This window comes from Actinia tenebrosa, unplaced genomic scaffold, assembly GCF_029948245.1.
Source record: "Actinia tenebrosa isolate PJP-AT-01 unplaced genomic scaffold, QUT_ActTen_1.0 PGA_scaffold4__44_contigs__length_22323623, whole genome shotgun sequence".
NCBI classification, from domain to species: domain Eukaryota; kingdom Metazoa; phylum Cnidaria; class Anthozoa; order Actiniaria; family Actiniidae; genus Actinia; species Actinia tenebrosa.
The window spans coordinates 20,526,648-20,539,672 of NW_028292581.1; the positions used below are offsets into that span (position 1 = coordinate 20,526,648).

At 37.1% G+C, this 13,025-nt stretch overlaps 2 protein-coding genes across 2 annotated transcripts; both read left to right on the plus strand.

Annotated features, from left to right (window-relative positions):
* Positions 1 to 913: 913 nt before the first annotated feature.
* On the plus strand, positions 914 to 5,981 carry LOC116287654 (uncharacterized). Its single transcript, XM_031694343.2, has 3 exons — positions 914 to 1,365; positions 3,946 to 4,060; positions 4,297 to 5,981. The coding sequence occupies exons 1-3, from the start codon at positions 1,027 to 1,029 to the stop codon at positions 4,746 to 4,748; spliced, it is 906 nt and encodes a 301-aa protein (XP_031550203.2). The 5' UTR covers positions 914 to 1,026; the 3' UTR covers positions 4,749 to 5,981.
* A 1,271-nt stretch (positions 5,982 to 7,252) lies between these two features.
* On the plus strand, positions 7,253 to 9,543 carry LOC116287350 (acetylcholinesterase-like). The gene has a single exon (XM_031694025.2). The coding sequence runs from the start codon at positions 7,353 to 7,355 to the stop codon at positions 9,156 to 9,158; it is 1,806 nt and encodes a 601-aa protein (XP_031549885.2). The 5' UTR covers positions 7,253 to 7,352; the 3' UTR covers positions 9,159 to 9,543.
* The last annotated feature ends 3,482 nt before the right edge of the window (positions 9,544 to 13,025 follow it).

Sequence of the window (13,025 nt, forward strand, 5' to 3'; positions counted from 1 at the left end):
TAAAAGGGTTTATGTAACTAATGAAGCTATATTCGATCTGGTATACAAAAACCACTTTTGATAATCTTTAATGAGGGAAACCTACTCACTAAACGTGGTTTTCAGTAGTGCCCTAAAGAGCAGTGCCACTGAAGAGAATACCAACTCAAGTGTTATTTTTTAGATAAAACAGAGCAATAAATCAACACGAACATACAGGAAATTGAGAATTTAATAAGCATAAATAAAACATATAAGGTTATAGGACATACGGTAGTTACAAAATATTATAAGATTAACTTACTCACAGTTTATAAAATACGCGATGCTTTACTTTGAACGAATGGAGGTTTTGAGATGTCAACACAAAATTCATTCGATAAGCCATAACAGGTGGTTCTTTCTAAAAAAAATCTCTTGAGAGACTGTCAAAATGCCTGAAAAATCCTCTACGAATAAGCACTTGGCAGTGCTTGAAGGTTGTGCTTGATTGTTGAAGCAAATAGCATAAAATTATTGTAAATACTTTACTTTGAAATCTTTCACCGAGGAAAAATTTTAGCACGTGGAAGGACGAAAACTTACTTTCTTACTTACTTATTTTCTTATTTACTTACTAAATCTTCTACCCGGGAGAGCGTTTAGAAAAAAATTATTTACGGTTATTGTAGGCGCAGCTTACTTACTTGGCGGGAACACTAAACGTTTTCGAAAATATCAGGTTATTGGTACCACATACCGCCCCTATGAAAGGAAATTATTTCTTTGATCTCATTCATATCAACGTCTTTTCTGCTTAAGCCCATTGATATTATAATCAACACAACATTAACCTGAGAGAACGTTCATTAAAGATATGACCTGCTAAGTACTTTGGGATTATATTAAAAACGGATGAGATTTTTTTTTTTTTTTTTTTTTTTTTTTTTTTTTCATATACTGCTTCATCTTGTAGTGACGGATCGATTTCGGCCAGTGTCGTGTTGGTTCTCGCTGTGGTTGTGCCTCCAAAGTTACTGAAAGCACAGAGAAAGAAAGAAGATAAGAATGGTCTGCAAAAGTTTCACTAAATTCAAGGTTCTTTATTTACTGCAAGTTTTTCTCGTTTTCAAAAGTTCCAGCGTCGTTGAATCTTCCGAATCTTTCTTCGCCAAAATGCCTTTCTTCAGACTCGATGGCGACATCATTCAAAGCATTACAGTACTGGATATTTTTCAGTGTTGTTGGAGTTGTGGTGGTGTACCTTCTTGTTTATCACTGAACATAGCTGACAGGCCTGACAAAGATGGTTTGTACGAATGTCAGCTGCTGACAAATTGGACGGGGAACGAATATTCTGGCCTTATAAAAGCCTCTCAAGACTATCATCACTATACTCGAGTGACGGTAAGTACCCCCGGCTTCGCGCTCCGCATTTCATACTTTTAAAGGGCCACTTGGACGAAAATCGTTCCAAAATTAAAACTCTTTCATTCGAGCTGAAACTTTGCTGAAATAATCTTGAACACATTAAGAACCTCTCACTGAAATATCTTTCTAATATTCGAAAGGGAAGGGCCAAAATTTTACGATTTATTTTCGTCCGCCATTAATTTCTTTGTGTCACGGCCAACGAGTCATTATGTACAGCAGTTTTACGCTGTGACGTCATTTACTCAACACCGTCATGTTAGCGTCGTTTTGACTATACATTTCTTGTTAGATTACCTGAAGTTTATTTGATGTTTTAAACGCGTTATCGTGAAAAGAATCTCTAAACAGACTTTTTTAAAACCTTTGATACCTCTTCAAATATGATGGAAACTCCTTTGGACGCTCGCTTTGTCAATCCTGAAGAGTTAGAACCATAAGTTATAATGTATGAAGATGAAGCCGAACTAGAAGAAGAAGCAATGCTTGGGAAGAGGTTTTCATAAAAATTCCTTACGTTCATTTCATTATTTGTATTTGCTACGTACTGTCCATGATATAAAGATCTTAAATTTGAAGTTTCAATGTAATCTAATAGTGATTGATGTTATGAAAACAACCGATTGCCTTTTGAATTCTGCGTTGTGATATAAAGATTTGTGACAATATACTTAGATCTACGTGCCGAACAATTTAGAATGTGAGCTCGTAATTCTCCTAGTTGATTTACTACAGAACGGTTATTATTTGCTTCAAAATGTTTATTATGCATTGAATAGGTACAAACATACGATTATCTAATATCATCTTTGTAATAGAACATGTCAAAGGTTTCTTATTTATTACTCGCGCGACAGCGGCGTCTGTCACTCAGCTCGTAGATTTTTCTTTCATTGTGTCGGATGTCTCGCGGACACAAATTGTGGGGTTGCTCTTTGCCCTCGTATGTAAATATGCCTTGAAAAATTGTTATCCTTAAAATGATTCGAATAAATCCCGAATATCTCAGTCACTTCGCGCGATGGAACCGCTAGAATCTCGTCCATGCGTCCTACTTTGTTGTGATTCTTGGCGTGCCGAGATGTATTGAAATTTTCGAATTATGATCGTCAGTATTATTGAAACTGAAAAATTTCAGCGCCTAGACATTATTTGGTCATATAGTAGTTAGGAAACCGAATGAAACATTATATATTTTCTGAATAAACCAAATAAACCGAGTTTTACGAACATGGCACATACATTACCCACCAATGTTTTGGTTTGGGTTGAGTAAATGACGTCATAAGTACTCGTGCCAGTCTTCTTGAGTCGAATTCTGTGATTCAAAGAAATTAATGGCGGACGAAAATAAATCGTAAAATTTTGGCCCTTTCCTTTCGAATATCAAAAAGATATTCCAGTGGGTGGTTCTTACTGTATTCTAGATTATTTCAGCAAAGTTCCAGCTCGAATGAAAGAGTTTTAATTTTGGAGCGATTTTCGTCCAAGTGGCCCTTTAAAAGATCTAGCTCACACGGCTAACTCATGCATGCACACATCAAACCCTGAGGGCAATAAGATAGATAACTCTTGGCTAAATACGTCATTCCTGTGAAATAAAATTCGCTGTATTGTGATTAAAACAAATTCTGAATAAAACGGCCTAGACCGGTAGAGTCTCCTATTATCTCTGCCAAGAATCGTCAACGAGGGAGACTCTGCTAGCAGGGAATTTACCTTCATTAAATATTGGAATATTTTACACACTCTCTTTTACGCACTCAACAACGTAACATCACCACTGCAACTATTGGTCTCAGTACTTGTTCCATATATCCCTATATTGTACGTGTTGGGGCTGCATTTGGTTGTTATATATAACTATTAAACTCCAAAACAATTAACCAACAACATCTAATTGTTCCCCTATATTGTACATGTTGGGCTACATTTCGTTGTTCCCTTTCAAGACTCAGAATTTTTTCTGACTCTTTCAATTTGCAGCTCCATAAGTTGCTTGACATACTGCGAGGATTACTTCAATTTGATACATTACGACCGCAGTACAAATATATATTCATACATACATTTCGTTGTTCATATTACTCCAAAACAATTACACCAATAACGTCATAACACATATTGGTCTAATTGTTGTACATGTTGAGCTGCAAGATTAAAGTGCGACTACATTAACCAAGGCCACCCAAACAAATTTGAAATCAAAATCACAAATCACATTTTGATGCCGAATAACAGATGAATTGATGAATTCTGGATCTTATTAAGATAAATTACAAGAAAAAGAGAGGCAAGACTTTACAGATCTGGACAATTACGACGGTCCCTTAAAGATAACCAAACTAACTGATTCATGATTTAGAATATTTACGAAGCTGAACTAATAAGAACATGAAAGCAATTTTTCTAATAACTGTCTCTTCCTATATTTAATGCAGACTGTCTTCCATCTTTATTCTTGTACGTTAATTGCACAGCCTTTTTGCCGCCATTTATCATGGAAAATTGGAAATAGGGAATATGTTGACTGAAATGTTTGTCCTAATATTCCAGGAAGTATGTGTGGCCAACAAGTGTCTAAATGGAGGAACATGTGAAGTCCTTGAGTACGATGACTTCCAGTGCCACTGCCCGAAGGGATTCAAGGGTAAACTTTGTAACGAGACATGTAAGTCTGGTTATGATTTGAACATGTGATTTATTTTGGTGACAGTGTACTATGGTAATGATAAGTTAAACAACCATCCATCCATCTATCCATCTATCCATCCATCCATCCATCCATCCATCCATCCATCCATCCATCCATCCATCCATCCATCCATCCATCCATCCATCCATCCATCCATCCATCCATCCATTCATCCATTCATCCACTGATGTATGATTTTCTCATCTTGGTAGATAAATGGCACAAGATTAACGCGAGTCCTGTTTGCTTTGGAGCAAAATACTCATCATTTGGCCGTTTTTATATCAATCAAAGTGGAACAGTTAAAGGAATCAAGCTTGTATATGTATCTGGGTTCGTGGCGCTTAGTGGGGAGAAAGAACAACGAAGCAAATGGGGTTCTGCTATCGATAAACATCTTTACACCATCATAACCAACAGCAACGACCACAGGATCCTTCCCCAAGATGAATTCATAGATTATCATAACGCACTAGGATACCTTCTGCCCTACTCCAATTATAATTCTGCAGAGCTCATTTTTAAGAACTTTACAAACCCCCTGGTGGTAGCCGCTGGCCAGGAGTATCGCATTTGGTTCGGTGAAGACCTGACTAATTCTAACGAAGAAAATAATGAAGGGACGACGTGTGTTGATGTGTATGTGCTTGCATTGTTTGACTGACGTAGAAAACTAGATGGAGAAGTGACGATGTCCCTAACAAGAACATATCATATGCATCATATATGTCTTGCAGACGAAACATGTGGAACAAACAATCAGAAATGTTTGAATTGCCTGCCCTCGTAAACGAAAATAATCTGAAAAAGCTGATAAAAGAACTGCAGCTATATCAAGACCGCATAGCACTTATGAAATACATGAAGATATAGAAATATAGATAAGTTATAGTGCTTGGGAACGAGGTTATCCCGGGCGAAAGCCCTTGGAAGTTAAATTCGGAAAAATTAATTTCCGACCTCGCTGGGAATCGAACCCACGACCTTCGGAATTGTACTACCGATGCTCTACCATCTTCATGCAGCTATATTAGTTTAGTGCTCTTTATAGATATACTGTTGTACTGTTACAACGTGTAATTAGAACTCTTGGTTTAAACCTTTTCAAGAGATTTGAGAAATTTTGGCAAAGAATATAAGGTAGATTTTTGAAAGTTGTGATGTGTGTTGTGATGACAAAGAGAATCGCTCTGAAAAATTCAACCTACTTGCTGTGGAATTTAAGGAAGGAAATTTGAGGAACTTGAGGACATTGATATAGTGAATTTGCAGAAATTGTAGTCCATCGGTGTAGGCAAGAGCTTCGAGAACGATGTAGGCGAACGAAGTAAACATAACACAGGGGCGCAGTGCATTGTAGTTGACTAGGATTCTTTAAATTAGCAAATTTAATTGGACGTTAGTCCTTTGTCTTCTCAAAATTGGCTCTTTTGCTCTTCTGGATCCAACAGAATAACGTTCGAAAGGTTATACGTTTTCACGGTGCTAAAGTTTCTTTCTCATTCTCCTGTTGAACTCAAAAACAAATTGAGTTTATGTTTAAGGATGTGGCTGATCATGCAGTGAAAAATGTTTACAGTTTCAGTTGTTGATCTACTATATATAAGTTTTGTTTAAAACTTTTCTTTGCGTTTCCTTATTTCAAAAAATGCTACCAGTCATTGAACGAAAAGCGTTAGGGAAAAAAAGGAGAACCAAAACTTAACGGACGGGTGACCAAGGATGGACCTTATCAATGTGTTAAAAACAGTTAACGGCTGCTCAGCTCGATTAGCTTGCTATACTGAACAGCTATTACCTGAATCTTGGTTAAATAATACTATTGTAAAGCTTAATTTGATATATATATATATGTATATATGTAAATTGGTAATAAAGATACTTGTTGTTGATAGAATGCGTGTCTTACTAGCCAAACTTGACGGACGGGTGACCAAGGATGGAATGCGTGTCTTAGCCAAACTTGAGGGACGGGTGACCAAGGATGAAATGCGTGTCTTAGCCAAACTTGACGGACGAGTGACCGAGAATGGAATTTTTCTAGCTAAGCAGGTGTAGAAGTGTTACTTTAGTTTTTATCAAGTGTTTCTTTAGGCCTTACAGTTTATACTTTCCAGTTTTTTGTTTGTTTGTTTGTCGTTGTTGTCTTTGTTGTTGTTGTTGTTATTGGTTTTTTTGTTTTGTTTTGTTTTTGTTCAGTTTTGTTTTTTGCACTCCGTTAACGGGTAGGCTTGAAAGAAATACAAGAAAGGAAAAGAAAAGAAAAGACGTTCGTTTGTTTTTTTTGTGTTCGTTTAGTTCAGCAGGTGCTGAAGTGTCACTTTGCTCGAGTCCCATCGTTCCGACTTTTTTACCTTAAATTTACGGGTATAGGCTTGAAAAAAAGAAGCTAGAAAGAACGTGTAAAGGTCATGGTTATGATTATGGAATCTTTATTTAAACAGGGTGGCCCAATCAGCTAAAAGCCGGTATCGTAAAATACATACTATATACAAACAAAGAAATGTAAGAAAAACTATAATGTATCATAATATACATAAAAAGAGAAAATTCATAAGGAAAATGATAAATATAAGAAAGGGGAAGAACGCATATATATATATAATATTAATATCATGTCATAATTTCGATATAGACCAGCAATATATGCCAAGCTAGGCTGGACTGTTTTTATTTTATTATAAGTCTCTTGAATGTTGATAATGTTGATGTCAGATCATATTTCAAACTAACAAAGGATTATGAGAAATCTAAAGCGAAGAACATGGAAAACTGAGAAGTAGAAAAACGAAAGTAAAAAAGTACATATTTCATTTCAAAGATAGATGTAAGTGTCAAGGGCACTTGGTATTTTTCTCTTATTCTCTCTATTTCATTACACACAGCGAACGCATAATTTATTGCTACTTTATAGATGTAAGTGTGTTCCTTTAAATGAAGGATATTTTTTTCAATGATCCTTACACCCCGAGTCACCAATGTGCAATGAAAACAAAATCGCGAAATGTTTTTTTTTTTCCAGTCTCTCAGGTTTCTAACAACGACGGCAATGTTGACATAAATTTTGCATTACCTTCACAAAAACTCAGGATTCGTTCATGTAAAACAAATGAATGAACAGGTCGTTTAGTCAAAGTTAACGATGAGAGCTATTTGTTTGTCATAGTCACCTCACACGTTGTTTGGTGGGACATAAAACTGAGACACATTCACCAGACAGTATCAGAGAATATCACCTGTCAGCAGGACTTACATTGGCTACACAACGATGTCAGCGTTGTACATCTTTCTCTTCCTTTCTCTCCTGTATCATCATGTTTTACTCGCGTCTGTAACACCGATAAGAGTCTCAACACAACAAGGTGATGTACTTGGGAAAGAAGAGGCTGTTCAATTACACAATGGACAAACGAAGACCGTGTACAAGTTCTTGGGTATTCCATATGCTCAAAAGCCAACAGGATGTCTTCGTTTCAAAGTCCCACTACCTCTTATGAACAAAAGGCCAAACGACTATGACGCCACATACTACCGACCAATATGTTTCCAAATATTGGATAATAAAGCTTACCTTGATTCAATGAAATTGGCCTGGCCTGGGTTTAACGTTAGTGAAAATATGAGCGAAGATTGTCTTTTTCTGAACATCTATACTCCAAGTACGAAGTGCACGAGGAAATATCCAGTGATGGTCCATATTCATGGAGGAAGCTATTTTTCAGGCACCCCTATTCGTGATATATCCCCAGGCGAGTATCTTCCAACACAAGGTGTTGTTCTTGTTACCATCCAGTACAGACTCGGAGCGTTTGGGTTCTTTAGCACGGGGGACTCAGAAGCACCGGGGAATTTGGGTCTACTCGACCAAATAGAGGCCCTTAAATGGATTCGAGACAATATTGATGGTTTTTGTGGAAATAAAAGTAGCGTCACTCTCCTTGGTGAAAGCGCAGGAGGATCGAGTGTCTCATTACATTATTTATCATCTCTGTCCAAGAATCTGTTCCATCGTGGAATAGCTGTCAGCGGCGTTGCCTTAACTCCTTTTGCCTCCAAACCAAAAGCTAGTGTTTTAAAAGCCAGCAAGACTTTTATTAAAGGTTTAGGCTGCGAAAGACAAAACTCACAATTAACCCTCCATTGCTTACGAAACTCATCCAGAAGCGATATCATTAAAATCAACAAAGATCCAAATAGTATACAGCCATTCGTTGACAATTACTTCCTACTAGATGAACCTAGAAAGTTATTGGAAAAAGGGGAATTCCATAAGCTTCCACTGATGTCGGGTTTTGTCAGCAACGAAGGAACAAATATGTTCACTGCTAAACCGAATATAAACAATATTGCCGACTACAGAAACAACATGGATAAAAGGCTTTTTACCCCGGCTATCTTAAATTTTTCCAAGCAGGAGGCGCCTATTGCTTTTGACGCTCTTGCGTCCCAGTACACGCCTTGGGATGACTTGGAAAGTTCTGAAGCATATGAAAAGAATTACATAGATATGTTAAGTGACTACATGGTTATTGCGCCAACCCATGATGTCTTATCCTTCCATAGTCATCATCGTTCTACAACTTACATGTTTGAGTTCGCCCATCGCTCTCGTAAACTTACAAGAGAACCATGGAAGGGAGTGACGCATGAAGATACAACTGCCTACAAGTTTGGTTTACCGTTACTAAAATCACCCAAAACGAACCTGCGCTTTGATGATGATGACAGAGCTGTCAGTATGAAGATGGTGACTCTATTCACAAATTTCGCTAAATCTGGTAACCCTAATAGTCCTAGCCCCGTAAAGGGAGTGGAGTGGGATGCTTTCGAAACATGCAACAAAACTTTCCTGAAATTCCAGAAAACCCCTGCCATGACCAGCAAGTACTATCCAATAAGAATGGCGTTCTTGAACCACTACTTTCGGAAACTATTTCCACGTACGAAAAGTAAATCCTGGCATGATCAATGCAAGAATAGCGAAACTGCTAGACCAGTACAATCACCTAAAGATGACTCAAACCCCGCTACTTTTGTGCGTGGAGCTCCGAACCCTGAAATAGTACTTTGGTGAGAAAGTGTGAGCTTCCACTTTCTCTCACGTTGGATACCAACTGCTCACCGGAAAAGAAAAAAAAAATTACTAAGTCTATACACCAAATGGCAAAATGGCAACCAATTTGCATAGCTATGTCCTGGACTGAGTAGTCTACAATACATGTGAAAACGATGCTAGTCAGTCCGGGACAATAGTTATTCACAATGGTATCCCAATCTAAATAAAATAAAATAATTTAAATTAAACTTAGAAGCCGTTATCAAAAAGCGCTAAAAGGGGATTGGGCTTTTGGGTAATCAAAAGAAATAACAGTGTAACTTCGGGCATTCCACAGGAAGCCCGTTTAATAAATTGCTTGTGAAAAACACATAATAAAGGATGAATATCGGTAATGACAAAAGATTGTCTTGTTAAATTTATTCTACTGTGTATACTACTTAGAGTATATTTTTACTCCACTACTATAAAGTCTGGATAATACAATGATTTTATTCAACTCCAAAAAAGACAACGAGTTACTAGATTTTAGGTGTTCCTTTCGTATAATAATTAATGAATATAATGTGAGTTCAGAAAGGCCACCAGTGAAAGTGAATGAGACAAACACACGTAAAAGTTTATCAAAAACATAATTTCAATGTTTAGCACAATAAAATATTAATAATAATAAACTGCGATTTATGGATTCAGATTCAAGGTTTTTGAGAGAATTTCGTTTTTAATCAGACTTTGAAGTAATAGATATCACTGACCACGGAGTATATGGAATTCTCTGTTTCTCACGTATGCAACTTTGATATTCCGTTGTAAACATGAAACTTCAGTGAAAATAATAATCTGAAGAAAGTCGGCGGTAAACAGTTCGATATAAAATATCCGTGTTGGCACTGTGAGTCCCATACTTGATTTTTATTCCATACACATACGCAAAGCGTACGGTAAAGACTAGACAAATATATTAAATAGATAAATAACTCAGTAAGTATGACAAATAGGAAAAACTACGAAACATTAAACTGTAAAACGATAAGAACTATGGAAACGAATAACTTACATTTGTGTATGAAGGGACGAACTGCGAGCACCAACTAACTAAGTATTTACATAGAGGGCGTACATAAGGCGTACAAAAGCTCCTAAGGGACAAGACTAAATGACAAAAAAATGACGAAAATACTTAGACTGAAACGGGTGAAACAAAAGCTATGGAACACTTATAAACAAACCTAAGACAAAGAGAACTACACTAAAAACTCATTATAGGCTTTTCAGATCTAACAATCCGTATGGGAATAAGTTTATTTATGCCTAAGATGTGAAACTCCATATATTAAGAATATCGCATAAAATTCCTGGCCATCATTATATGTGTTTTATTAGATTGGTTGTACAGTTCATAATAATTGACGTAAAATGTCGTAAAGTTAATGCATTTACTATTTGCTCATGTTGATTTCTTGTAGCTTTTATTATACTTATATATGTATTTGTCTTTTTCGGCGGGTTGGTTTTTTTAAATAGTTAATTCAATTATATTTTAGGGGTTGGGATCTTGGGTAGTCTCCCTCGCAACCGTTTTTAGTGTGGGTCGTCACGCAACGCTCCCTTCAAACAATGAGAAAGGAATGTAGCTCGAATGCAAGCAGCCGTTTGTGGGGAGGGAGTGTTGCGTGACGACCGACACTAAAAACGGATGCGAAGGAGACTAATCACACCTACCTTAGGGTGAATCTTTAAATTATATATATATATATATATATTTAAACTATATTTCTATCAAACGCTTCTTACTAATAAGCAAATCGAGGTCCTTTTTCTATGGTCTGTACTCTTATCGAACATGGAATGGCGTCCGAACATATGATCCAAACTCAAGTGGAACCACAAGCACAGCGAGTAGGCTCACTGCAATTGTAGAGTTTGGATCATATGTTGACGCCATCCTTTCATGTTCGATAAGAGTTCAGACCATATAAAAGGGAACTCGATTTTTTTTACCACACAAAATTCACTAACATGAATTTTTCCGACGTTTTTTAGTGATCAAAAAAACCAGCAGAAATAGCACCCGTTCGTTGATGTCAGCTTAGTTGCCTGTCGACCTGTTATTGATCATAAAATGACTAATGTTGAAATAAAGGTTTGATATATTCCTTTCTTCTTTCCCTACGATATAAAGTGTATCAATTATTTCATAACAGCTACTTCGTCAATGAGCCATATTTTTGTTTTAATTCTGTAAATTACTGAAAGTTTGCACTTTGTGCGACAGACTAGCAGTTCATTAGTTCACACGGAGTGAGATAAAAATAATACAAAGATTTTTGCGATTTGCTTTTGTTGTGATTGGATGGCGCCTAAAAATGTTAGATTCCTTTGTTTCTACAGAGAGCTGTGATTGGATAGTTAGTAAAAAATGTCAAAAAAACCTTGAAGTGTTCATGGTTCAATTGTCCGCACTGTTAAACTTACCGTTAATGATGAGCTTGGCGTTAGGTGCTTATTCGGTGGGATGGGCGGAGCCAGGCACAAATTAGCGGTAACCATGGTCACCCTGTCACCCTGTCACCACCCACCGAACACCTGTCACATTGACCGCGATCAGTCAATGGAATACTTACCTCTACTTACCTGTACCAGTGGTAGGGATGGCGGGCGGGAAAATTAAACTCGTGTTGTAGCGTAATAGCGTCGTATAGCGAGTGCTAGCGATAGCGATGGCGAGTAAAGGTTCGCGTGGTTGGCATTAAACTAGCGTGATCACGTGTGTAGCGTCTTATCGTATTTCGTAATGATAGCTATGATCCATATCTCAGACAGGCCACAGAGATCGACTAGAATAGATTGCGACATGCTATAAGCAACTTGCTAGCTGAGTCGATCAACGATAGCGTGAGGTAATAAATGCGATGACAGCGGAAGATAGGGGTATGCGTCGGGATACCGTTACTGCGAGATGTCACTGACCTCGAGTCTAACTTTGCCTAAATTACATTTAACCACATTAAAAAAAAGTTCATGTTCAGTAACCAATTGTCGGAAAACAACAAAGTTTGCAACATTCCCTGTAGATCGTCTTATACCCTCAAGCTTAGTAAAGTGAAAATTAGATTTCTGAATGGCTAAAAGAGAAAAAGGAAAGAAAAGAATAAAGGAAAGAAAAGAATCAGTGTTTTAAAGTTTTCAACATTTATGAATTCATTAGCTAGACGAAAGTGAAAATGCTTGAAATTTTGAAAGTTTACTTTTGTCCTCCTGAAAGCAGCACAAAGGCTCATAGTCTACGCTCTCGGATTTTCTTTTTGACTTTTCGTATTTTGTTTTTTCATTTTTTGGTTTTTGTTTTTACATTTACGTCTTTGTTTTAACGCTTTAAAGTAAATCATGGTATGGTAAATGTAAGAAAATCGAAACTGGTAGGACAATCAACTAAATATGAATCAAACCCTTGTGCGTGGAGCTTCGAACCCTAAATGAATATTCTATGGCAAGAAAGTGTGAACTTCCACTAGATTATCATTGATTTAATTTAATTTGCACGAATACAAGTGATGATTAGGAAGCGTCGAAAGAAACCATTACAAAACGGATCCTTAGGATTGCGTGACATATATAGTGATAACAGAGTATGTCGTTACTGAGAAAGCGGTCCCCTTAGTGTTACATGACATGAGGGCTAACATCCGGTAGTATGACTCAAGATGTTCGCTATATATATGCACTTTCCGTGATGTACTGTTAATTATCCACTCAGCGTGGATGCCGTACTTAACTTCACTGCATGTGTTAGTCGATTCTTAACCAACCGATTGTATCGCAACTCACCATATAGCACGTGTTGCTGTACTAAGGCTGAGTCTTCTTGGGTAGTTTTCGTAGGCC

Coding starts and splice junctions, on each gene's coding strand:
- LOC116287654 (XM_031694343.2), top strand. CDS start 1,027: ATGGTCTGCAAAAGTTTCACTAAATTCAAGGTTCTTTATTTACTGCAA. Junction 1,366..3,945: donor ATCACTATACTCGAGTGACG/GTAAGTACCCCC, acceptor CTAATATTCCAG/GAAGTATGTGTGGCCAACAA. Junction 4,061..4,296: donor TAAACTTTGTAACGAGACAT/GTAAGTCTGGTT, acceptor TCATCTTGGTAG/ATAAATGGCACAAGATTAAC.
- LOC116287350 (XM_031694025.2), top strand. CDS start 7,353: ATGTCAGCGTTGTACATCTTTCTCTTCCTTTCTCTCCTGTATCATCAT.